The following is a 27,232-nucleotide window of genomic DNA, read 5'->3' as shown; positions in this document are numbered from 1 at the left end:
GTATCTTTCAGGATATTGCTCTCCTCAGGCATGTTTTTTGTCTAGGGTAACTTCCAAGGTTTCATTCATGTTCTGTAATTTCATGATTCTGAAAGAGTGAAAATAACAGGTAGGCTTGGTTAGGCAGTACAATCTCAAGTTTAGGATAATTTAGTTTGACAGTTAAATCATTAAAACAGATGTTAAAACATTTACAAACCTTAATGAGTGCTTTTTTAATTGAGAGTTCAATCATTTTGAGAACATAAGCGATACTTGATTGTCTTAGATTTTCCTCGACTCATAATGATTTAATTTGTATATAAAAAGTAATTATAGTTCTGTATCATTATGCGACAAAATATTTAGTGAAACTCAAACTGTTTTTTTTTTCTTTTTCATTTTGCATCGTTTTTTTTCTGTATTACATGGTCATTATTCTAATTCGATACAAGTCCTTTCCATCAGAACTTTCCTTCTCAACAACCACTAGGTTCATGTCTTATGACTATAGGAAGGGTAACAACATAAGCAAATGTATTTATGATGTCCTTTCTTCATTGCATTTAATTTCACCCTTAATTAATGGAGAAAATTATGAAATAAGATGCTTCTCACAATGAGTCCTTAAAATATAGTACTTCATACTACTAACTTTTGTCTTGTGATTTCTGATTTGTTTGCCTAGAAGTTCTGGCAGAAATGAGAAGGAAGTGGTCTTATTTGTATTAATCCCTCAGTGGCTAGCTAATGCTGTATTGTTCCCCAGCAGCCTGAGCCGGGGCTTGTTACAGATGCTTTGTGCACTGCCTCTCTGTCTCATGCACAGACTACCCTGACCTTGGCTTTCAGTGGAGGGCAGAAACCATTTAGGAGCATTGAACAGTGTGGCTTTTATTCTGTTTGCTTTTAGACATTCTAAGTTGGTTCAAATCAGATTTCCCAGAAGAGAATCTTGTGGTGCAGCATTTCTCCAAAGATGAACAAGCTTTACCGTATCAACCTTTTACATTAGGCATTCTCTCTGGGCTTGCTCTAATTTTTTAAAAAGTTGTCCTGTCATTCTGTTCAGCCTTTGTTGAGCTATCAGAGTCAAATGTGGCCTTCCTCACTACCTTGGCTTCTCTCTCTCTCTCTCTCTCTCTCACACACACACACACAAACACACACACACACATGCATACACATGGTGCCTTTTCATTTTTTTCCCCTCCACTCTGAAAGGGCCGAATTGATCTAGAATTCAAAGGTCCCTATATTAATTTTCTATTGCTGCCATAACAAATTACCATAAATTTAGTGGCTTAAAACAACACAAATTTGTTATTTTACAGTTCTGTAGTTCTGGTGTCCATCACATGTGTCTCACTGAGCTAAAATCAAGGTGTCGACAGAATTGAGTTCCTTTTTGGAGAATTCTCAAGGGTTTCTTACTTGTCTTTTCCAGCTTCTAGAGGCAACTTATATTCCTTAGTTCATGGTGTTTCCTCCATCTTAAAAGCAAGCAATATTGCATTTCTCTGCCTCCTTCCATAGTCACATCTCCCTTTCACTGACCACAGGTGGGGAAAGTTTCCAAATTTAATAATTCATGTGATTAGATTGGACCCATAGGGATAATCCTGGGTAACTTTTTTTTTATCTTAAGGTCCTTAATCTTAATCACTTCTTCAAAACCCCTTTTTCCATGTAAGGTAACATATTTAATTTCTGGGGATTAGGACGTGGGCATTCTTCAGGGCAATTATTCTTCCTACCACAATCTCCCTCCTCCTCTTTTTTTTTTTTTTTTCTATTATTCTGGGGACTTGAAGGAGACCACCCATCCCTCTTCCTCACCACAGTGGAATATAGTCATTGTAAAAGCACAAAACCTAGTCCATCTGGCTGTAGACTACGGCTTCTCAACCCGACTGCTTCCCTTCAATTTAATAGACTGGATTTTTGGCTGTCTCTCCCTCTACTTTCCTCCAGAAACTCTAGGATTTATTTAGATATTCTTGATCCACCAGGTGCTCAATCTGCCAGAGTTCTTGGAACTTTCATCAACTCCCTGTGTCACAGCATACATTGTACTTCATAGAAATAGCAGTAGAATCTCACTAGTTGTGGTTGTTTGGGCAATAATCTAATACCCCATCACCCCCTACTCCTTTCCATTGCAGCTTTTTCTATAAAGAGCAGTTTGGAGCTCCTAAAATCAACAAGAAATTTAATCAGTTAATCATTTAAATGTGTAAAGTGTAAGGATAATCAGATAAAAAGATATGGCCTTTGCCTTCAAGAAGCTAACAGTTTGATACGGAGACAGATATGCAGTCTGATCAGTGCTATGTACAGGATGGATGGATGTGTGTATAGTTTGTGTGTGTGTGTGTGTGTGTGTGTGTGTGTGTGTGTGTGTGTGTGTGTGAGTGAGTGATAATGGGAGTACAGGAAAGGTAAGACCTTAGATCTCCCTGGAGGATTCAGAGGAAGCTGTCCAAAGGTGGCTGGAGTTGGGCAGCAGATAGCATGAGCATGCTAACCAGAGAGGTCTTCTGCCTTCTCTCAGTCTTTATGGAAAGAGCTGTGCTTGTGGAACTTTTAATGTGGAAAAGAATTACATGTCACAACCTGCATTTTTCTTCTTTTTCTTACTCCTTTCTTTTTAAAAAGAACCAATAGGAATCAGAATACTGACTGACACCTTACCAAGAGCGTGGTCTTGCACAAATTTCTTATCTACCCCGAGTTTTCCCATTGGTGGTACCCAACCCCCTGAATTTTGAGGTTTGAATGACTTAATAATGTTAAGCTTTTAGAATGGCATACAGCATACAGAAAGCATTAAAAAAAAACCTGTTTATTAATATTGTATGACTGTCACCATTTATCATCAAAATCTGTCTTGAATTACTCATCACATTTATGCCATCATTATATGGAACAAATGTCTTGATTCAGGCCAACTTTTCTCTTATTTATGGTTCTGGAGTAGCCCCTAGATGTTGAAGGAAACTCATAGTCTTCTGGTTGTAATGCATAAATGGGTGTGTAGTGAAGCCATGAAGGTACAACTTCCAGGTGAGGGAATGTGTTTATTTAGGTTTAGGAACTGTCAGTTTCTTTCAAGATAATTTATAATGCTTAATTTGTATTAGAAAGGTGATCTCATTTTTCTATAAATTCCATATTGTTTGTAAATTTGGTGAGATAATATGGAAAATGACAATTTAAAGCAAACTAATTTTTACTCTGATTAAGCTATGTAATAATAGTTTTAAATGAAAGTGACTGCTAATGTAGCTTCTTTTAAAATATTAATAGACAAAGTTATAGAATCAGTCCTTTTTGAGGTTAGGTTATAGCCACATGTTATATTTGTTTATGACTTTTTAATGAAATAGGAAACATTGTGCAAATTTCTAAATGTATATACTGCTAAATTTAAAATACTAAATATGAGCACTTTCTCCTTTGTCTCAAATGAGCAAAATGAAATCTGGATCGTATCAAAGTGAAGATGTGTTTGTTAGAGAAAATATGAATTCATCGTTTATAAAACCATTATAAATAATATTAAGTCCTTTTTTCTACCTAATTTGATAATGATTACATTTTAAAATTTATTAATTACAATATCATATTTGAATAGTAGCAAATACATCCTCAGGTTATTTTTCTTCCAGCTTCTAGCTTTATAATGTACATCAAATTTTCTTGTAATATTTATACTATACATATGCAACATTGACTATATTTTTGAAATGTTAAACAGAAATGTAATATCTTCTCAAAGAAATTTCTTGCCAACTGATTAGATTAAACCTTCAATAATGTCACAAAAATTAGATATTTTCTCACCATACCTCTGATATACCCCTCCTTCAAAGTATGTAAAAATCCAATAAAAACACAGAGACAGAGAATACACCAGGATAGAGTCTGTCCTGACCTAAACAAGCTTATATTATGGAAGTGATAAGATTGTAACAGATAAGGAATTAGACAATATAGTTTATCTAGGGCTGACAGCTTTCACTTTACATGCAACTCTTGCCATTCTTAGTAGAAACTTCTTAGCATACTGAAAAGGAAGGATACTGAGTTCAGAAAAAAAAAATGCCACAATCAGTGATGTCTGCTATGGGTGCAGAAAGTCAGCAGTGGATTGGGGGTGGTACACATTTCCCACCCTTAAGTGTCTGAGTGGGAAGGAATGGAGAGAACAATAGTCCATTCATCAGACTTGTAACTTAAGATCTTTCTCAATTCTGTTGAACAACTTTTCCTTGAAAACCCTGTTTTTTGTAGTTATATCCCTAGGCAGGGAGGATTATATGAACAGGATGCCTGTGGAATTGTCATGGTAATTTAACCCACACAGATATAGATGATCTGCTGTCATGTGGCCCTGAATGATGTTGGATGCCTAATGTGTGAGCCTGATAAGGAATCTGTGTTCGAGTCTTAGCAGCCCTTTTAAACATAAAAATGTTTATATTTTTCATTAACATGACTATAACTTACTGAATGCTCAGAAACTTACAGAAAACTCAAGTTTGCCTGACTTTTAAAAAAGAGACCACACTTAGATGAAGAATAGTTCTTTACCATAACGTTATCTTTAATATATCTTACCTAATACGAAACAGTAAACTAATGTCTACTATTCTTGGGAGCTATAAAATATTCAATAGCAGTCAAGACATAAAATGTTCCCTTTCTGATTTTATGTTCCTCTCTACTCCAAATTACATTTTGTGAAATATAAACAATTAAATCTGAGATTTTCAGTAGGAAAAATATGATTATGAAATCAAATGTGTTTTCTCACATCATATGTATATTGTAGAATTTGGGTGAATATCAAACACTAAATAAGCTCAACAAATATTTTTATGGAGTATACCACATATGCTGGGCAGTAGAGAAACAGCGATGAATGGAATATAATACCTGCCTTCAAGGAGCATTCATTTATGAAGAGAAGAGCTCCAGTTGGATCATCATTGTAAGGAGCGTATATATACAGATTATTTAGCAGCTAAGAGGTGAACATGTATGTAGAATACTGCCATCATTTCTCCTCTATTTACTGTAATCTCCCATTTTTAAGTCCATGGAAGCCAGCTTGTGGCATGCGTGTTCTAAAAGAAAATGGATTCTGCTTAGCCACCTTTAATCAGAGGAGACTTTGGCTTAGCGACTTGTTGAGTGGAAATGAAAAGCAGAGTTATTGGGAAATATTTTCACAAAGGGAGGACTTTAAAGTTGCAAAAATAGCATGACTCAAAAATAGTATAAAATTATAATTTCTCCGTCATCACCAATAAACGTTTATGGAGAATCCCCCAAGTGATTTGACTGGTTCTGGATTTTACATTTCAGGTTAAACTTGCCTTTGCCTTCTGTTCTTGCTCAGAATGTTCTTTGTAAATTTGTCTGGTGATTTAAAAAATATATATGTATATAGCCTAATGTGTCTGTGGGTTTTTTTTTTTTTAATTTAAACTAATTTTGATGAATCAATAACAATTTATATAAGAATATAACAATTAAGAACTCAGGCTCTGGAATTGGACAGAACCGATTTAAGATACTGTCTCTGCCACATGCAAACTGGACTAGTTGTTTGCCTTTATAGTCCTCAGTTTCTTCATCTCTAGAATGAGGATAATGATTCTTTCCTCTCATAGGGCTCACGAGGATCAATGAGATGATGCAAGTCAAATATTTAAATCGGCATCTAGTATATGCTCAGTAGGTCTTAGCTATCTATTCGTAGTAATATTATTAGTGTTATTTGGGTTACAGAAACCCACCTTCTCAATTTGTTTTCTGCTAAAAATGCCTTTTGAAGTATTTTGTTGCTTGTGAACACATAATACAAACTGACCGTTATTTTTTTAAGTGATCATTATCATCTCTGAAACTGCACAGAAAAGTAACAAATTCTGTTACCTCATATATTTTTTTTAACACACACATACTACCTCCCAATACAGATAAATTTTAAGGCATCAAAACACGTTAGATAGCTTTTCTTAATCAGAGTTTAAGTGGGTTTACACTCTAGTGTACAGCCCCATTCCAAGCTGTTCTTAAACAGAGAGGAATTTGTTGACAAACTTTGTATTCAGCAGATTCTACTCTTTCTCCTTCAGTATTTTCCTAACATTTACATTCTCAAACAGTATTTATTTCCCTTAAAACTCTCACACTTTAGCCATCTTAACTCTCTTCCATATTCCTAGAGCTTTATTCTGCCCACTGATTTTACTACTCTTTTTTCACCATTAGGGAATTATTAGTGAGAAAAATGTTATTTTTCCTATTCGGAGACTATTTCCCCCACCAGTTCAGCATAACATAGACAGAAAAATTCATTGACTTCAGTGATTCAGAAGTCATTTGTAGAAGCTCTTTTGCAGTACATTAGAATTGCCCAGAGTTTTAAAAATCCTGATGCCTTGACTATACCCTAGAATAATTAAATCTGAGCCTTTGGGTGGGACCAAGACTTCTGTTTTTAAAGCTCTTTGGGTGATTTTAATGTGCAGTCAAGTATGAACCCTGTTCTAAGAGAGCATTGTCAGGCACAATTAGATTGGAATCATTTCAGGAATGATTGGGAGCAGGGGGAAACCAAGACGGAAATGTTAACTGCTATTCTGATAAGTTTTCATGATCACAGGAAGAAAAGAGATGGACAGTAACTCAAGGAACTATAGCAGGAGATATAGCATAGTCACATCAGTAACGACCTATAAAGCATATATGTTAGCATATATAGCAGTGAGTCTCAGCCATTCCTTTATGATGGTGAATCAACAATTAAAGGGTCAGGGATGAACCTGCAGTTCTCCGAGGTTTCTGTGTAATTTGTACGCCTGTCCTTTCCCTATTACCCTCCCTTCTCTCTTTATCCTTTTCTTCATCATCTCCTGCTGCCTGTGGTCACCTTGTTGTTTTCTTAAGACTGGGTGGGGGCTGCATATCAGATGCTTGCTCTCATAGAGAGCTGATTTCCCTCATGGTGGCCATATGGCTCTAGCATTTCCAAGCAAGAGTTTTAGTTTACCCTGATTAGACTATAAGGGTCATATTTCCGTAGCCAGTTAGCGAAGTCAGAGGAATGGAATGTGCCAATTTTGCTGTCAGTGGAGGCTCACTCTTGAACTGGGGGAGGTGTCAGTTTCCCCCAAAATACTTGAGAGAGAGGTCAAAGAAGAGTGGATATCTAAAGGAAAATCTAGATACTGTTAGAAGGGAGAAAGTAAGATGGATGCTGGATAGATAGGCAATAGTGCCCACCTCACAGATACATGATGTCACTGTGAGTCAATATAATGAATTATTTTACATATGCAAACTACTTTTTTATGGGGACATTTAGAATAGCAAACAGAAAATATTGTAGTGATAGCATTTCCATGAGCATCAAATAATTCAGAAAAAAAATCATGTTTCTGTGGTGTTTTAAAATATAATGTGATATATATAAAATACTTTGATATATTGAAATCATTCACTTAAACACTGAACGTATAGCAATTTGTATTATGTCTTAATGAATTCTTTTTGTAAAAACTCTATTTACAACGTTGCTTTTGGGACAGAGTCTAGCCTTCTATGATTGTATTTCTGGAAATTGTCAGGCAAATGCATTGCTGTCCTTTTTCTGGTTACTATTTTATAGAAAATTGTGGTTCCTAGGTATATCATTTGAAGAGTCTGCAGACTCTTTGTTTAGAAAAAATGGGAGTGTTAAAGCCTCCTACAATATGGAATCAGTAACTGAAATAAAAGGTTGTTTGTAAGAGTTCTAAAGACTAAGATAAAGCTCATAACTCAGTTTTAGGACTGTATTGTGTACAGTTGTAATTGACACATGTTAGAGTTGATCTATTTAATGGTGATAATATCCTTCAGAAAAAAACAAAAGCAGGTTTTATTTTTTTTAGACAGGAAAATGAACAGAAAACCACTTGCCAGTTTCTGAAAGTTTAAATTGTTAGACTGCAATCATCCCTCTTCAATTTAGAATTAAAGTTTGAGATTAAAAATACTTGAGATAAAAGAAACCCAGACACCTATAACTCCAGTCCAATCGTGAGAGAATCATCAGACGAATCCCAATAGAGGGACATTCTACAGAATCTGACCAGTAGTTCTTAAAACTGTCAAGGTCATCAAAAACAGTGAAAGCCTGAGAAACTGTCACAGCCAAGGAGATGATAAAGAAACAAGAGGACTAAATGTAATGTAGGATCCTGGAGAAGTTATTGGACTTGAACAAGGACATTAGGTAAAAACTGAAGAAATGTGTTATTATTAACTAAAGTCCATCCTATGGACTTTAGGATGGACTTTAGTTAATAATAACATATCAGTATTAGTTCGTGAATTGTAACAAGTGTATCATACTAATGTGAGATGTCAACAATAGTGGAAACTAGGAAGGAGGGTATATGAAAATTATCTTTGCTATCTTCACAGTTTTTCTGAAAATCTAAAACTCTCTTTAAAGTTATCTTTTTTTTTCTTTTAATTTGGTAATAAATTTTGTAGAAAAGTCTCTGCTACAAGGTAACTAGCAGAACTTCAATGCCACTGCTTGACTAAGGCCAGAATCCTATGTTCTTTAGCATCCTCTGCAGCAGCCCTTAGCTTTTTTGTTTTACCCCGTGTACTAGGTCTTTGACCTCCTGTTCTGCCGTCCATTGGTCTGTCTGTTTCATTGTAGGATAATGTAAATAAGGAAACTTGTTTCTTAACTTATTTCATGGCAGGTATGTACCGGATTTCACTAGAGTTAACACTTCCAAATTTTAGAAGCCCGTGAGATAGGCCTACCATTTCCCTCCCCTCCCCTCCACCTCTCTCTTCCCCTTTGCTCCTCTCCTTCCCTTTCCCCATCCCTACCTCTTTTTTTAGTTATTATTAGTTTATTATGTCTTGGCTCTGTGGCCATCTATATTTTATTGTCATTTTTTTACCATTTGTGTGTCAAAATAGTCATCTGACAGTCTTCCGAGTTTAAGCTTTGTCAAGAATTCAGGGCTGAAATTCTTTTTGTTCAAAATATTCTGGCTCCTATTATGAATATGGAAAGGCCAATGGTCTCAAGCCCTTGTCTTCCTCCCAGCCTGAGAGATGTGAAGATAAGGAAGAAGTGGAATTTGTCAGGTGCCCTGTGTGCCAGACATTGTGTGCTAGGGTGACTTCTATTAAAGGGTATCAGGAAGGGCATTTACTCTTTCAGCGACTGGAGTTTGACTTCCTTTATTATCATGGCAATCAGTGTATATGGCAGTGTGGATGATTGAGTAGAAAAGCTAGAGCCTCACTGTCTTGTCACTTACCTAGCTGATAACAGATTCAGGACAAGGACCCTAGTTGTCTACTTTCTAGTACAGTGTGAGTCTGAAACCCAAAGAAATTGAGATTTCTTTTATTTTGTTACTATTTCACAAAGGAAACACTTTCACAGCATGAAAAAAAATAACTTTTTTTTCCCTTAAACTTTCTAAGAAATTTACATAAATTTATTAAGGAATTTGCTTAAACTTTCTAAGAAATTAGTCTGTACACAGAGATGCTAGTTTATTCCAAATAATAGAATTTTTACACAATCTGATTTTTATAAATCAGAATTAATATGAATGGTAAACAAATAAAAATATATCCTTCTGAACTTTGTATAACTAGGTACATAGAAAATTTTCTGGTTATATTTTGCCTTCATTTTCAGATTACCTCACAATCATTACCAAGTTGCTAAGTAGCAAAATTAACATGAGACTAGCTTAGAATTTGCTCTATTGTAATCATCCTTGGTGAGTGACAACACAGGACTTGAATGAGGGGGAAAGGTTTTTCTTTACTGCCCTTAGATAAAGCATATGAAAATCTGTTTCTGTTGGCAGTAAAGTCCTACTCCTTGTCAAAGGAACAATAGATAGCATTTATAAAATGTGATCTTCATGCATGTTGCTACGTTACTCAGTTTTGAGCCTTTTCCTTTATAATACGTAATCATTAGAAACCACTGACAGAGATGCAGAGATAAGAAATAAGGAAAGGAATCAGTAGTGCGAGTAAATGAGAAATTGATGTTATCATTAAGACACTGGATATGGTAATAAGTAGATTACTAGAAGAGAAAAGATATTTGACTACTAGCCAAGAAAGGATTCCAGTTAACCACAAACCATAGTAAAATATTTCCAATTTTAAATTTCTTATCGTTCATTATTTTCCTAACTTCCTCATAAGTGGGTGTTTTAGTGTTGATCCTAAAAAAGTTTTGTACTGAATGAAATGATAATTTCCCCCAATTACACACAAAAAGTGATCTGCTCATGCTGTGTGCTTTCACTTACTACCCTCATCCTTGTATTGTTTCGTGTCTCAGATTCTCAGCAACTCTAGTATTCGTCTCTAGTGATATTCCTGCTTTCCTATAAATGAACCCCGAGTTTACTAGGAGAACCTTGTAGATCTCTGTAGCTGCTCTTGCATGGGCTATGTAACATATAGATATATAAAAAATGAAAACCATCTGTCACCGTCTTTCTGCCAGGGCTGGTCTGTTGGCCATCTGGTCGTCCCCTCCTTTTCTGCTGCTCTGTTGTTGCTCCTTCAGGGTGTGCTCTCCCCCTCCCCCCACAGGCTCTCTGTTCATATCTGGATCATACTAGCTTCTTTTCTGCCTCCATGCCTTTGCATTTATTTTGTCACCTGTTTGGAATGCCCCCTCTGTATTCTCAGCAAAGCTGCTTCCTCACGGTTTTCAAATGCCACCTTCCCTGAGCATTCTGTACAACTTATAGCTCCCTGCTGTGTCTACTGCAGGCCTCTGTGTACTTCGTTTCTAGGACTTCCTCATACATATTTCCTGTACTAAATATTAAAACTATGAAGGTAGGGACATCACGGGCTCTGAAATATTTGATTGACAAATGATTGAGTAAATGAATTAAAAAAAAAAAATCAACATCAAGGTCCTCCTGAAGGTTTCCTGGAAAAGGGCATTTGTGCCAAATTAGCAAAATGAACGATGTGGAGATAGCAGGGGATGGAAAAATCAGAGTTTGAGAAGAGAGAGGTTTGTTGTAAAGGTGGTGTTATAAAATAATAAGCTTTGCAATGAAGGTGGGCCTCTGTATGTCTGTTACTGGGCTGTGAGGGAAATAGGGATAAATAGAGAACAAACTTTGGGGAGCCAGGAATATCTTAACTAGGGGAGGGACATGATCGCAATGGCAATGGTGTGGCGTTTGGAGGTTGAGTAAGACAGTGCACAGTAATTGCTAAGGAATAAAAATCTCCACACCCCACTTCCTGTCTTGCTGATTTTTTTTTTTGCCTCATCAGTGTCGAAGGTCATTAATGCCCAGAGTGAACAAGAATGTAATTCAAAACTGGAGTTTGGTTAACAAATGTTTACTGATGCTAACTCTGTTTCAGGCATTGTACTTCTAATATGATGGACTATGAAAACCAGTGTGCATGACACTTTGCAGTGTTGGTTTTGTACACCTAAAATGAGACACAGCTTAAAGATATACCTATTGATACTTCAGCCAGTAAGGACAAAGTTGGCAAATAATTACCTCCTTAAATAAGAGGGAGTTGTATTTAATTTAATAAATTGTAATCAATTTGGCTAGTTATATATATAGTAATACTTATATATCTAGAAATAACCACCAATAAGAAATATGACTATTGAAGATGTGTGCTTCTTTTAAGAAACTCCAAGAGCTGCATGGAAGCATATGTTGTTTTCTTGTTGTCAATTTGCTTCTGATATGTCATTTGCTCCCTGGAAATTGATTCTCTTCTTCTGCTTAAGCCCACACACATAACCCACGTCCAGCTGTAATATCCTTAGATTACTTCTTATACATTGTTTTGAAACTGTAGTACAATGGCTGATTTCGCTAATTTTGCATTTATTATAAAGCTGAATTCTAGTGAAATAATTCAGTTAACAAAGACGTTGTTTGCTTTGCACAAAAAGTGGTATATTTCAGTCTTGAAACTAGTTCATAATGTCACCACAGAAAAGAAAACCTTCCTCCCCACTCCCCCCACCTCGAATATTAGTGTTCAGAGCTGTTGCTTATTGATAGGGAAAGAAAGAGTAGTTGCTATAGCAATTTAATAGCCCCAGAGGGAATGCGGTCATGGCCTTCAGCATCCGGCAACCCACCCAGCCTGGAGAGCCCCTCTGAAAAGAATTTCCTTCCATGGAAATTGAGTTACTGAAATAAAAAACTTAATTTCTGTAGCTCAGATTTGTCCATAGGTTTGTTTTGTATGCTTGCCTTCTGTAATGAAAGGAAAAGCGTTTATAGTAAACATAGTACATAGGATTTTCTTCAGGAATGAGGTTAAATATATTATATGTTAATTATTCCATAAGGATGTTCTCAAACACACAAAGCAACCTTTACTCTTTTTCATGTGAGTTATAGAGCTTGAAAACCGATTCAGCAAGCTGCTGATCAAATATATTTATCAATACTGGGGGTTTTCAGAGTTTCAGTCAGCGTCTTTAGGTGGAGGAAACTCATGGCATTATAGAAATCTGTGCAAGCTGTGCTGGATAAAACAAGTGACTTAATACTCATGTATAATACTCATATAACAGTAACATAAACCTGAAATCGGTAGTTCTGAATCCAAAATTGCTTGCAGGGCAGCTTGATGTGTGAACACTGTATTTACAGGACCAAGACTGCACATTTGCTCTGCAGCTGTGTTTAACAGTTATCAGTTTGGCACGGAGTATGATTGTTTTGGAGGGAGAATAGAAACTTCAGATCCCTTTTGGCAGTTCTGAAGTAACTGAAGTACCTACTGCTGAAGTGAATCATACGAACTTAATTAGATTTGCTACATAATTAGTATTTGAGGAAACCTAAGGAAAATCCTTGTGGTTTGGCGATTTGTTATGTCAAATATAAGCGTGCTCGTTTAGGGAACTGGGAATTGAAAATGATGAAATTCTAATGCATCGTAACCCAGATATATTATATACATATATGATTTTTTAATAGAGCTCTTAAAAGCGATACTTTCCCAGGGAGGACTGAAATGCTTGTTCCAGACACTGGGGCCTGTCTGCTTTCATGCACGGGGATGGTCCCGTCTGCAAACAGCCATGTCCACTTGATGGCACTTACGTGTGTGCAACTAGCTTCACACCTATAATATGAGAGCCCACAGCTATTTAATAAACACCCCAGTGCCAGCTGTGGAGACTGTGCCAATAACCACTATTGAAGCTGGCAAGTACAGTTTGAGACAGGGAGATCCCGTACCACACTTAAATTTACATTTTAATTAAAGATTAACTGCTATGTCTTATCTGTTGTCTGTTGTTTTAATTGCAAAAAATTTAATTTTATTCTCAAAAGACATTTCTTTAAATACTCTAGGTATTTTCTTTTTTAGTTTTAGAGTTCTACAAAGCGAGTTAACAGTGGAGAATAGCTATAAAATATTTACCATGAGAAGAGGATTAAATTTCATATTCCAATTTAAGTTAAAGCTAGGGTAAAACTTGTAACCTATGTTTATTTAAAATATTTTTCCAATCTATCAAAAAGCTGACACATTCTTTTCAAATTGCTTAGCTACCTAAGTTCATCTAGAGTCTATCATAGATAAGAAAATAAATAAAAGGAAGCAAATTTAATTTCCTGATGAAACTTTTAGTAGAAGAAATTTTAAACTTACAGCCTACCATAAATTGAACATGTTTTTTCCTGAGAATTCACAGCTTCAGAACCCAGTGACAGCTCATGCCCTGCACTCAAGCAAACTGCTAGTAATTAACTAGAAACAATGCGCACTCGTGTCCACCCTTTCCCTCATTTGCACATCTCCTCCCCAACAAGTATCTAAAAGAAACAAAACATAAATCCGAGCTTAAACTACTGTTAACTCTAGTTAAAAAGACCTATCCCTCAATGATGGGGTGGAGGGGCCACTAAGCAGCTAATCCTTTTTTTTTTTTTTCCAGTTTTCGTCCCTTCCCTTCCTAGAAACGTGCACAGCAGAGAAAGGGAGAGCTGCACAGGCTCTTGGAAAGTAAGAGAAAGAATTCTAGAAATATATTCAAAGCTATGTTTCTTTGCCCTAAGTTCTCTTAGTTCATTCCTTCTGAAAAATGAGAATTAATAAGTCATTTTTTATATGATTGTCCTAAGGCAAAGGTTAGCAAATTCTGGCTCATGGGCCAAATTTAGCCCACTTCCCGTTTTTGTACAGCCTGCAAGATATTTCTAGTCTAGCCTAAAAGACACACAATATAACCAGTGATTAACGTTTTTAAAGCTTTTTATTAAACTTTAAAAAAATATTGATTTGACTTGACAAAAACAAGACGATAATTCCACCAGTTTTTCTTTCACAGGTATAAATGATAGTACTACATACAAGAATCACCTTGTATCCAAGTGAGACTCTGGCCCACTTTTAAATCTTGTCTTTCCCCATGCATCCATGATTAATTAACCAAGAGGGCTGGTAAATACCAGCAGAACTGCAAGCACCTTGGTCCCTCGCTTCAATTCTGCCAGCCTCAGCTCCTCACTTGTGCGACCACATAAAATTGTCAAAAGAGTTAAGTGACAATATACAAATAATTACACTTGTTTATTACTAAATAAGAACACCTCTTTGGTTATACTATTTAGCAAATATATGGTTTTCCTGTTCTCGTTATGCATGTGCATATTCTTTTTTCTAAAACTGATAGACATATGTTAAAATTCCTCTTTTCCTATAGGCCACCATGCTGTTTCTCAGGATACTGGCCAGGATGTGTTGATTAAGCACAGGATTGATTGTTTGCGTCCCTGTGTGCTTATATACATCATTACGTGTGATATATGACAAATAGGGAAACTCCTGTCCTCTCTTTGGGGTCGTCAGTGTTGTGTGTGTTAGCTTCTGGATTCCTAATTAAGGGACCTGATGAAAGTGATCTAATTCAACTTCAAATAAATAAAAATAGTAAGTAAATGCTCTGGTCCATCTAAATAAATTCTGTGAACATTACTATTTTATGTGAACTATATAAATTTAGTTAACCTAAATTTATTAATAAACACTACCTTTGGGAAATTTTAATATTATATATTTTTACTTAACTGTAAAAAAGTATCCAGAGCTGGGTCCCAAGTCACTAACCCCCTCGTTAATGTATTTATAGTTTTAGCAGGCTTATTACAAATTTGTCCACACTGAGCAGGCAATACAGACAGTGTTAGCATATGTGCAGACTCGGGTTCCTCTTATAAATCTACAGTTTACTCAGTATTAGGAGTAAAAAAAGGAGGCATATGTATTTCATCCTCTAATTCCATTTTTTTTTTTATCTAGCTTCTTAAAATTCTATTATAAAAAAATGTGTATATGCAAATGCATAGACATTCAACCTGAAAAACTTCTTTGTAAGAAATATTAACCAACTTTAAAGGTAAAAACATAAATATGTAAATACAGTAAAGAGGAAAATATATTTGAGATTCTGTATTTTATTTTAATTGGATACAGACAAAATTACAGTTGCTAGACTGTTTTAATGAATAGGTAAAATTCATCATGTTAGCAAAAGTCATCCTTATATAAATAGTAAGAGCACTTACAAGCCTTTTCTTACTCAGGTCAGAGATTCCTGCCAGAAACTTGTTTGCATTGTTAATTTGTTCAGTTATTAAACTTTGAAAGTGCAACTAATACAGAGATCCAATTAACGAGTTTTTGACCACATCTCTCTAATAACTGATATTGCTTAGAACATTTCTTTCTGCTGTGCTTTTCTTAGTAAAATGGCAGTAATTTAGTGACCAGAATTAAACTGCTGAAAAATAACTTGGTCTTATTTATTCGTTTAGCAAAGCCAAGCTTAAAGACTGTATTGCTATGACACCCAAGATTAACTTTAAAATAAAGTGAGTTTAATTTCAGGAAAAAACATAGACAGATCTCTTCTGGCATTATGTAGATAAAATGAAGTTGATTATTCCCTTTTCCTTGCCTTTTTTACATCTAGCATTTGTTTTAGCATTCTTTTAAACATAAACAGAAACCTAACATTTTTAAAGAGAAAAAGCAATAAAAAGACATATCGTAACAGGGGTTTCTTTTGTAAAATAGCAAATATTTTAGGCATTATTATTATTTTTTATCTAGCTTCTCAAACTTTTTAGAAAGATGATGCCAGATAGGGGGAAATCACTCTATTCTAGTAGTTTTGTTTTATAATTAGTCTTGAAACTTAAAAAACAGGTCAAAAAATTGAGAGAGTGACAGATCCTAGATTTTTAATGCAGATTTAATCCCCCAAATTCTAAAGTAATATATATATATATATGTATTTTTTTTTTTTATGAGACAAAGGAATCATCAGGTTGCTTTTGCCAGAATTGATTTCTGCCTTCCGAGTACCATTTAGTGGTGTGTTAGAATGCTATACAAAGAATTTTGTGGAAAAACAAACAGAAAAATTGAATGTTTTGTGGGATCATCAAAAGTTGCTCTACAGGAGTATTTAAAATTTCCTGGTGCCAAGCCAAGCAAAAATCCTACCTTACAGAGAGCGATTTGTTCATGAGATGAGCCAGGACTGCAGGTCGCTTATGTTTATCATGTGTCCACAGTCTAAAGAAATTCCACTTTCAAACTTGGTGTCGTTGATGCCTTCTTCTATAGGAAGAATTTTGAACTATAAAATTTGAGAAGCTTCAGTGGCTGTGGAAATTTGAGAGCATTGCCTTTTTTCCCTCTTCTATTGAATATAAATTGTTTTAACAAAAGAAATGTAGCCACAGTACATTTTAATGTCAAATGTGCACATAGTATACGTATCTCAACAGAATTTAAACTTTAAACTTTGAACTTTTAAAGCCGCAGAACATCACTGTAGACTAATTTCAGCAAATAAACAGAATGTGTTTTAGGCAGGTTAATGAAGAAATGTTTTTTTTAGCTATTGTTTCTCACAGGGCTCTTCAGGTAAAAGTGGTGAGGCAGCTTTGGGTCATAGCTCAGTACTGTATCTAGCTAGGGGAAAGTTTGAAAACAGAACCAGAGATTTACAGGTTTTTCTTGGAAAACCAAAGTGGTCTGGATAGAGTGCTAGTTTTACCTTTGTGATTGCTAATTTAGTTTTTTATGAGAATTAAAATGAGTTAACATTTATAAAGTATTTGGTGTAGTCCCTGGGCCATAATGAGCACTCTGTACTTTTTAAAGTGATTTTAGGTAAGATTATAAATTCTAGAAATGAGTTGTCACTTGCTTTCACTTATTTTTGATTTTAAAAACAGTGAAATTTATAAAACTCATTTGAGAAGAAAGCAATTTACATCATGTAATAAATTATTGATTTTAATGTTAAATTTTGATATTGAAATTTGTTCTACTTCAGTTTCAATAGTTACCATATTGAGATTCATAGATAATTTTACATTAACATGTTTATATTCTGACATGAGTATTGAATTCAAACCATGAATTATTTCTATGCATATTTTAATACCATGCTAAACTTTGTGATAGATAGCTAGACTGTATTCAGGGAGACCTGTTTAGATCAGAAATAGTATTTCTAACTTCAGAAAATAAGCTTCCATTTTTAAAATGGAATTGAAATTTAAATGAAAACCCTAAATTAGAATTCAGTTGCATTCTTTAACTCGCTGAAAACAATCTTGAGAAACAAAAATTTTATCAAATTGCCAGTAATTTTCGTTAAAGAGGAAGAAACAGAATTTTTTAAAAAGTCAGCAGACATTGAAGACATTCCAATGAAGTTAAGTAATAGAGATCTCAGTTTTTAATTTAGTCACGATTATGATTTTACATGGAAGCTTTGCTGAAATAGACTTAATTATAATGTTTCAGGTGTTATACAAATCTCTATAAAATTATATTCATATACTGTTTTATTTAGCTATATTGCTTCAATTGTGTCTTAACAGTGAGAGACCTCATATCAACAAGTGTTTGTTGAATGCATCTCATGTACATGATATTAAAAAAATAAAATAAACACAGCTCTAATGTTTGGGGAGCATCCTTTTAGTTTGGGGGTGGATTAGGGACTCTGCTGTCTGAAGAATTAATTTCACAAATGTGTGCTATACAGAAAATTGGTACAGACTAACATGTATATATTTTTAAGGTCTTTTAAAAATATGGTACATACTATTTAAATCATTAGCTTAAATGAAAAATAGTTTATTTTACATTAGTAAGATTGCTTTTATTTAATTCAGTAATGAGATTAATTTGGAATTGCTGGCATAGTACCTTCACAGCTTTCTGTGGTTAATTTGCTGAGAATGTGTGATTTAAGCTACTAGAGTCATTTTTTTTTTCATGTGCTAAAAGTCACGTTTTGGCTATGGGGAAGTTTTCATGGCAGATTTAAAACAAATTTAAAGCAAATATTTTCTGATACTATTTGGAAGCTGGGAGAAGTTTAACCTTACATAAATAACTAGAACTGATAAACATAATCAAAAATAAGTCTCTAAGTTCATGGACTTTAAAGCTATCAAATATACATCATTTTGGTGTATTAGTTTAGTTTTTCTCATATTTTTAGAGTTTAACTCTTGCACTGCTCATTATGACCCACTACTCATTATGACCTCTAGAAAACTAATTGCATTTAGAAGCAAAATCTCCAGTGTTTTATTATTAATGAAAATTGACAAGGACCAAGTGTTATTGATTTCAGGTTCAAAACTAATCGTGTTCACAAATCATTTAAAGTTCTTAATGTTTTCTCTTAGAGAAAAAATGATAACTCTACAATCCATATTTGTCTTGTTCAGTGCTCATTACATTTATAGCTTAATTTACCACCCCCCCAAAAAAACAAAATATATTCTCATAGTTTAAATAACAATTATGTAATATAACCTGGAGCTTTATTTTGTTTGAAAAGTAATTTAAAAATTAATTTTTTGAGTTACTACTCTGAAATTAAGCTGGGGACTGATTTTTCTCATTGCTCCAAGGAGGAACATTAAATCCTGATTTATCAGATAATCCTCTAAGCAGCGTATGTCATTTCGGAGTTGCGATGTGCTTCTTACTAGGGTCCTGCTTTTCTGACTTTCCATTAAATGTTTAGAAAAAGTAGTTGAATAGTTTTTCAGGCCAAAAAAAAAAAAAAGGAATTTCGTCAGCCAATATCAGCTTAAGAAAGTAGGAACATACATAAAAGACCTAAATTTTCTTATCTCACTTTGAACTTCATAACTTTCCAACTCAAAATGATATGCATTCTTGCACAATGGGCTATATCTAGCTTTCTGTCATTAGAAAACCTGAGTAAAAATTATTCTAAAATTGTTCTTAGAAAGAATTCTGAGCCCAAAATTGCCTTAAATTAAAAAACAAAAGCCTAATAATGACTGCTTTAAAAATAAATCAAATGATATCTACGAACTTTATTCTCAACTCATTTTTTGAAGTTGTATGCCTTGATTACATTGTTATCTACCAGGCTCTCTTACTTGTAACCTTCCAGTAACTGACTGGCAGCCTATTTTTCTATAGTAGCATGACTTGGAGGGAATTTTTGCCTTATACGGAGCTCTTGCCTTTACCAGCCGCACGTAAATGTCATTCCAGCCCCAGCAACTGGCAATTAGTGTCCAGGCTTCCTGCTTTCCACTAGGGGGCAGCACCAGGCCCTGCCTTTCCTTGAGGCCTGTGTGTAGCCCACCCTCCGTCCTCATTTAGTGCTTAGTTTTGGTATTTTCTTACATTTTTTAAGGCATAGTAAGTGTTCCAGTAAATAGTAGCTGTTCAGGCTCTGTGTTATCACAGATATTATTTCTCGGGGTTGACTCTTCTGTGTACCAGAATCCTGTCTTCAGTGATTTGGTCTATCATTTCAAATACCTTGTGTTTATTATATAAACTTGGAAAATCTTAATAGGAAAACAAAAAACCTAGCAGTTATTGAGCACCATGATGTGTCAGGCACGAAACCAGGTACTCTTCATATGCTACTGCACAATCTAGAGAGGTAATTAGGCAAGATAACAATACTGTTACAAAACAATCGGATGATACAATAGCAGAATTTTTAATACTTTTGTTTTTCTATTGAGTAATCAGAGGCTTGGAGAGGTTAAATCATAGTAGAACAATTTCCTCCAGACAATTCCAAATTCCATGCCATATCAATTATATTATGCAGCTTTGCAATAAAAACAACAAAAAGATTTATTGAGAGAGACAAAAGCCACAGTATGGAATGCTTGAGACTGATTTCAGTGATGTAACTCCTATGACACAGTGACAGGAGAATCTATAATTGATGTACTTAAAACTCTAATGGAGAAATGGGGTTAAGTGTTGAGAGACCCTGAGTGAGCCCACAGAAGCCCCAATTTGTACACATTTACATATACATATATACAGCATATAACCTACATTGTATTCACCAAAACATAAGAATAATTGCAGTACAATTTTTAAAAACCTATCAGTAATATTTTATTTACCTTAAAACAATAATAGATCATTTTATTTTTTCTCATCCTCTTTCACCTCCTAGAAAATTTACAGGATCTCTGTCCTCTGCAATTTTAACAAGATACTTTTGAAACAATAAATTTGTTTTGTTTTGTTACAGAAAATAGGCAAATAAAGAATTCATTTTGCCTGCTGTTTATGATTTTTATGACATGGAATTGTTATTTCACATTGTCTGCTTCTTTTCTGGTTATAATATGCATAGCAAGCCAGATGGCTAATATATAAACAATTTGAGTTATGCTTATTTGAATCATTTAGGATAGCCTAGGAGCTTTCTGATCCCCAGGACCATCTGTTTATTCCTAGGGGCATTGCCTTCATGCTGAGGTATGTACTTTCAGCTTCTTAGCTCTTACCTAACTTCCTTATACATATGGAAGAGGCTTCTTAGACCGAACTTAAACCGAAGTTCTGTTGTAAAACAGCCTGCCATCTATTTCATCATTTTTTTTTTAATTTCTACTTTATTTTGTTGTTGTTGTTGTTATCGCTATCTTCAATAGTAGTACCTTAAAACTGCAGAAGAGTGACTAAGAATATGAGCTTTGTAGTCAGGTTTCAATCTTACTTGGCTATGTTTATAACTTGGACAAATTCCTTCACCTTGGTTTCCTCATCTGTGAAGTGGAATATAAGACCTACCTCATGAATTTGTTAAAACAATTAAGTGAGATAAAATAAGACTCATTCATTTAGCAACCATCCCTGCTGTATCCTAAGTACTGGCTACTATTCTTATGAACATATTTTAGAAAGAAAATTCTCATAGTTACAAAAAGACATATCCAAACATTTCTCTCTCTCTCTCTCTCTCTCTCTCTCTCTCTCTCTCTCTCTCTCTCTCTCCCCTCTCCTTCCTCGTGTGTGTGTGTGTCCGTGTGTGTGTGTGTGTGTGTGTATGTGTATGTACAGCTTCTGTATGAAGAAAATCGATGGAGAACAAGGATGCCCTGTTTCGATGGTTGCCTGAAAAAACATATGCTCACACATTAATCATTTGTATGTGAACCAGTTCAGTGGGAAGGAACTGTGTACAGCTGCTTGACCCAAATATCTTATTTCTAATTGCATTAAAAAAAGTTTTAACACAAGTCCACAGAAGGAATAATGTGTCTCTATAATATTCTTTAGTAAATGTTAAAATTTTAAACTGTTTCAGGTGGTTAATCATAGTCATCTATGATTTTTATAATACATTTATATACTTATAAATAGTATAAAATAATCATATAATTCCATGTAACTTATAGTAATTGTTTCTAAAGGAAGAGCTACATATAAAATCATAATTTTTTAGAACATAAAATAGGAACTTTTATTCACATAAGATGATTCTTTATTTTAGTCTTTTCCTTTATTTCATTTTTTCCTTTATTTCCTTTATGCCATTTAATCACAAACTTAATTTTGTGTCATACAAACTCCAGTATTTATAAAGTACAAAGTGGAGTGCTTCCTTACCTCTTTGCCACTCTCAGTCTCAATGGATGACCCTGGTTTATAGTTCAAAGTGTGAACTCTCAGACCTTTTTCTATGCCTGTGCAAAGATTTAGATGTATTCCTATGAGGAGTGATTCTCATTCTTGAGGAATTAGAAGTATTGCTATTTGAAAAAAATTTTAAGTTTGATAATTTTAGTTATTATGTTAAAGGGAGTGATTTTCATAAACACTGATAGATGATTTTGTTGTAGGACAGCTCTCCAGGGTACTAGTTACAAAGAAATTTTTTTATAACAAGTGCAAAATCAAAGGCATTTAGCAAAATATTTTGCCCTTGGTTTTCTGTATTTTGCAGTGTCCATGCATAGTTTGTTTATGAAGACTGCATTATTCAATGAAGATGGAAAATCAACTAAAGTAGGAAAACTGAGTTAATCCCAAACTGAAAATTTAAATACCTTTAAAATTACTTACTGCAATCAAGAAACAATTCACCTGATCTGCCATCTCTTTGGGGCTTATTAATAGTGGAATTTCTTAGGTGACTCTTTAAATATGTATGCAAACTTCTCAAGTTGTTGAAGATTTCCTATTGTTAGGAAAATCAACATTTATTTGTTACTGGACACTGTCAGTCATAGTGATTACTGGGGGCAGGGAGAGGTGTGTAAATGGTCAGTTGGTGCCTTTTGAAGCTAATTTGTCCCATTCCTGTGCCCTTTCTGCCTGAATATACAGGAAGAAATATACACAGAGGGTAGGGACCAAGCATCGGGCATCAGGATTTCTTCATGTAAAAATTTCTGCTCAAATGAAAATTTAAAAATACAATTAGTAAAATGTAAGAAAATGTAGACCTGCTCAAATCCTCGGTGAAGTAAGGCAATGTGGAAAGTGGGTATATAAAACAACCAAAAGTTTTATTTTCAGGTAATAGCTGTGAATGGGAAAATTAATATCATCTTCATAAGAATAGTTTAATCATATCTCTCTTTTTAGATATTTTTACTTCTCTAAAAATTTTATTTTCTAATTTTACATTGTCACCTGAATATTTTTTTTCTGAAGATAATTTACTACAGAATTTTTCTGTAGTTGAGATTTTACATTTCTATACCAGATTTCTAGCTTCGTGGAATTCATAGTCTCTCAAGGAAGACAGATTATTGGGCAACTACAGTGAGTGGATTGTGCTGTCGGAGCTCAGGGCAGAAGCCCTTTCTTTGTCTTTGGTGGTGCAGGGTTGGGGAGATGTCAAGAAAGGCTTCCCAGCAGAGGTGACTCCTAAAGTGAGACCTGAGATGCGTGCACATCAGACTGAGATCAGTGGGCTTGGGGCGTCCGTGGCCAGAGGACCTAAGGCATCTACAGAAGCCTGTTTATGAGAGAGACCAGGACACAGTCAAGCAACTGTAGAAGTTCAGTCTGACTGTGTAATTACAAACATTTATTATGAAAGTAATATATGTTTATTGTATATAAATCTTGAAAAATACAGGAAATAAGAGAAAACATATACCATCACTAATTTTGAGCTGTAGAGTTTATTGCGAACATTTTGTTATGATTTTGTCATGCCTTATATTCCACTTATATTTGTAGAACAGTATGTTTGTTATAATTCCAGTTTGGCTCAAATAATATATATGTAGATATAAAATACATATACATACATGAAAACATATTTTAAGTAGAACTGGGACCATTCCAAAGATGCTATTTTTTACCTACTTTTTAAACCTGCTTTGTTTTACATTCTAACACACTGAATTATTTTAATTCCCTTAGGTGCAATTGTATTTTAAGTTGAAATATTTCATCTCTGGATAAAAAGACATCTTCTTAAAGTTAACCATCTATATTCTTCTCTGCAGGAAGAATGTTTCCTGAACCTGGAGGCTCCTATATCAAGAGTCTGTGGGTATGATACACCGTTTCCGCACATTTTTGAGCCATTCTACATCCCAGACAAATGGAAGTGCTATGACGCCCTTCGAAAAATGATCAACTATTGACAACAAAGGTAAGTCTGCCCTGCATTTTAAGAAAACTAGTGTGTGGCCCCGTGTTCTTACCCAAAGAACAACGTTCATCAGTGTGTTGTATGTTGGTAAATTGTAACTTCCACAACAAAACGTGTCTTTCTGAAAAAAATTTAAATTTATAGTATATTTACATTTAATAGAACATGTTAAGCATACATATTATCTGATTTCTGTAAAACCAGTGCATGCATCTGTTAGCACTGCATAAGCACTAGATGAGGATACTGTGCTGTGATTTGATTGCAAACACACCCTACCTTGTTGTTTAACTTTTACCCTCATTTCTGTAAACTTTTATGAGTCATTCAAACTCTTCATGGATAGGAATAATATCTGTTATTTAATATGGCCCTTCAAGCACCATTAATTTGGACTCCAGTGATTTCAACTACATGATGATCCATAACATTCAGAAATTTGCCTTTATATTATCTGAAAAATAGATTTGTTGAACAAAAAACCTATTAATTGTACACAAGGGAAATTTTTATTTAAAAAAAAAAAATCAATATCAATGGACAATAGACTAGTTGTTACCAGAGGACAGGGGAGAAGTGGGGGGGGGGGGGAATAAATAAATAAAAAATGACAACATGGACCCCCCCCCCAAAAAGATTTTATATATATGTATATATCAGGCACCACTATCGTTTCCAGAATCTTTTTGAGAAGTGAATGGTTTTAAATTGTGGATAATCAATGATATTTTTTTCATTATAATTTCTAAGTCATTCTTATATGCCCCTCCAGCAGTGTTAGTCTAGCAACAATGAATATCATTAAAAGCTGTTAGTTTTCAGGGTTTTAATACTATAGAAGTTGCTATCACTGACACTTATTTTATCTTTGGTATTTTTCAAATGGTTCAGACGTATAGATAGGATTTAATGCTTTGCCTTTTAATGTCTAGGTTGTCCAAAAAATAATAATACATTTTTAAATACCATGATCTTTCAAAAGAAAAGGGAGAACTCTGGATAATAACACAGCCCACACGTTTTAAAGATAAGAAATGTTAAATTTCTTAATTCTGTGTATGGGTAGTAAAACTAGCTCACCTAAAACCAGAGAGAAATAGAGATCTTTAAATTTGTGTAGGTAGACAAATTGATGCCCCACTTCTGCCACTTGGACCTCCACACTTTTTGTAATTCTATTCTAAGAATGTTGTTGCAGATGTGAGTTAGGGCCATTAGTCCACACATCCCTGGTATTCTCTCAGACATATAGAGGTAGGTGCTGTATTTCTCATATTCTCCTAATGTCTGTGACTGCATCTGGTGATACTATATTGTCACACTTAGGACTGGTTAGGAGATTCTCATTTTGTAGTCCATTTGTTCCCTTCTATGGACCATCATAATCGAGAGTCAAGATAATAATGTGTGGCCACATGCCTTGTTATTTTTAAAGTAATATTTAGGAGCTGGTTTTATATTTGGATATATATTCCTTTTAAACATAAAAAAAAAAAATTTAAGCCTATCTCAAAACTATGATAATGGAAAAATATTTAAGCCTATCACGAAACTATGATAAAAGTTAAATACGGCATTAAAGAAAGTAGTCATGAAATTGAGAAAAATCTATATGTAATTCATGGTAGCCAGAATGTCTATAATTGTTATTGATTTCTTTTACAGAAAAACTGGAAGATTATGACTAGATACGGAATATTTTTTTGAATGTTTTTATATTTCCTCAGACTTAACTCTTCTTGAAAATAGTTTTTATTAAATCAACCATGATGGATATTGGCTGAAAAATTATGAATTAGTTATTGTATTGAGTATTTCAGATTAATTTTTTAAATGATCCATATGATAGTCATATAAATTTCATTTAATTACATCTGTAAATATTGGATGTGGTATAGTATTCAATAAAGCAAAATTAGATTGTCTTCAGGTTGTGTGTCCTTTTTTTCATTAGTAAAAAGAGTTTTGTGGCGGAGTAATAGATTGTTAACTTGTTGATTAGATCTGAGTAAAAGTGAAATGTTTAGAAATGCTGAATTTTCAACTTTATTGTATTTGGTTTAGTTCTTTATGGCTAAGGTGGTTGTATATTGATAAAGCTTCTGGAATGTTTTTCCTCATTCTTACTTCTTGTTGAGACAAGGTGAGCTGATGAACGTGCTCACTTTTTCCAGAGCATGGGGGACAGGATTATTCTTGCTGCTTCTCTTCCTAATTTGGGGAGATGGACATCATGAGCCAGTCTTAAGTTATAAAGGTATCAAGCTTTTGCTGTAGTTGATTTTTTTTTTTGTGGTGATGTTATAAAACAAATGTGGTTTTCTCCCCCCCCATGTTCTTTATATTTTTACGTAGCTAAAAAGAAAAACAGCATTAGCAGCAACAAAAGGCACCAATAGGAGAAAGCGTCCTTGTCGAGGACTTTGCCAGGCCTCTTGTTTCTTACCTCACCTCTTTAACCCTTCACCATAGTTTTAGACAGGCCTGAACGGCCTGAGAATTCCTTTGCAGTGTCCCTCTCCCTGGCCCTGCCCTCCGAGGTAGGCTATTAGACCCACCTCCAGTCTCGTAGATTCCAAAAGTTTCATCTCGCCAGTTTCAGCAGAAAGATTCACCCCCAGAAGCAGAGAAACAGGGGCATGTGTGTTTTCCTTTATAAACACTGAGAAAAATGGACATTTTCTTAGAATTACAAATGTATATATTACATTCAAACTATAGGTTAAAAATTGTGTCCTGTTTATTTTGATCAGCTTTTTGGAGGAGGATACAGAAAGTAACTTTTGCAAATTTGCCAGAAACTTACAGGTAAAGGAAAAGCCCTTTATCAAAGATTCTGGATGGCAGGGGCTGAAATAAAGAACCAAAACATTTGTTAGGAGTAATAATAAAGCCCTGGTTTGGGTTTAAAAATAGAATCGCCTGTATAATGTAGGATGGGAAAAGATGTGTATGTCAGCAACAAATTTGGAAAATATTTAGGGAATCCATTTGGCTTACAGGACAGGACTGTCTGAGTTTAAGACACCAAAACTCAGTGTGGACCTTGGCTTCAGTCTCCGTTCTCCACGAAAAGCTCTAGGCATCCATGCTGGGAACTCTGCGCTCATGTGGTCCATCCAGCAGAACAGAGACTGTGCGGTAGTCAACCACATCTCGACCTGCTACAGTGGATTCTATTTGAACATATGTGTTTTAGCGGAACTTATTTTTTTA

At 34.6% G+C, this 27,232-nt stretch overlaps 1 protein-coding gene across 2 annotated transcripts in view; it reads left to right on the top strand.

Annotated features, from left to right (window-relative positions):
- Positions 1-25,945, top strand: part of BCKDHB (branched chain keto acid dehydrogenase E1 subunit beta) — a 182,409-nt gene extending 156,464 nt beyond the window's left edge. The window contains exons 8-10 of one of the 2 annotated variants that reach the window (XR_002781498.1): positions 14,003-14,070; positions 23,868-24,016; positions 25,682-25,945. Coding sequence is in view for 1 of the 2 variants with exons in the window: in XM_023533445.1 (XP_023389213.1) it covers positions 23,868-24,008 (141 nt within the window). In the remaining variant the exon portion in view is untranslated. The remainder of the gene's footprint in view (positions 1-14,002; positions 14,071-23,867; positions 24,017-25,681) is intronic. The other variant, XM_023533445.1, reaches the window with a different exon arrangement.
- The last annotated feature ends 1,287 nt before the right edge of the window (positions 25,946-27,232 follow it).

The sequence above is a fragment of the Pteropus vampyrus genome, unplaced genomic scaffold (genome assembly GCF_000151845.1).
Source record: "Pteropus vampyrus isolate Shadow unplaced genomic scaffold, Pvam_2.0 Scaffold102, whole genome shotgun sequence".
Taxonomy (NCBI): Eukaryota; Metazoa; Chordata; class Mammalia; order Chiroptera; family Pteropodidae; genus Pteropus; species Pteropus vampyrus.
Note: the sequence above shows the minus strand (reverse complement) of the source record. Positions and strands in the feature narration are given on the sequence as shown.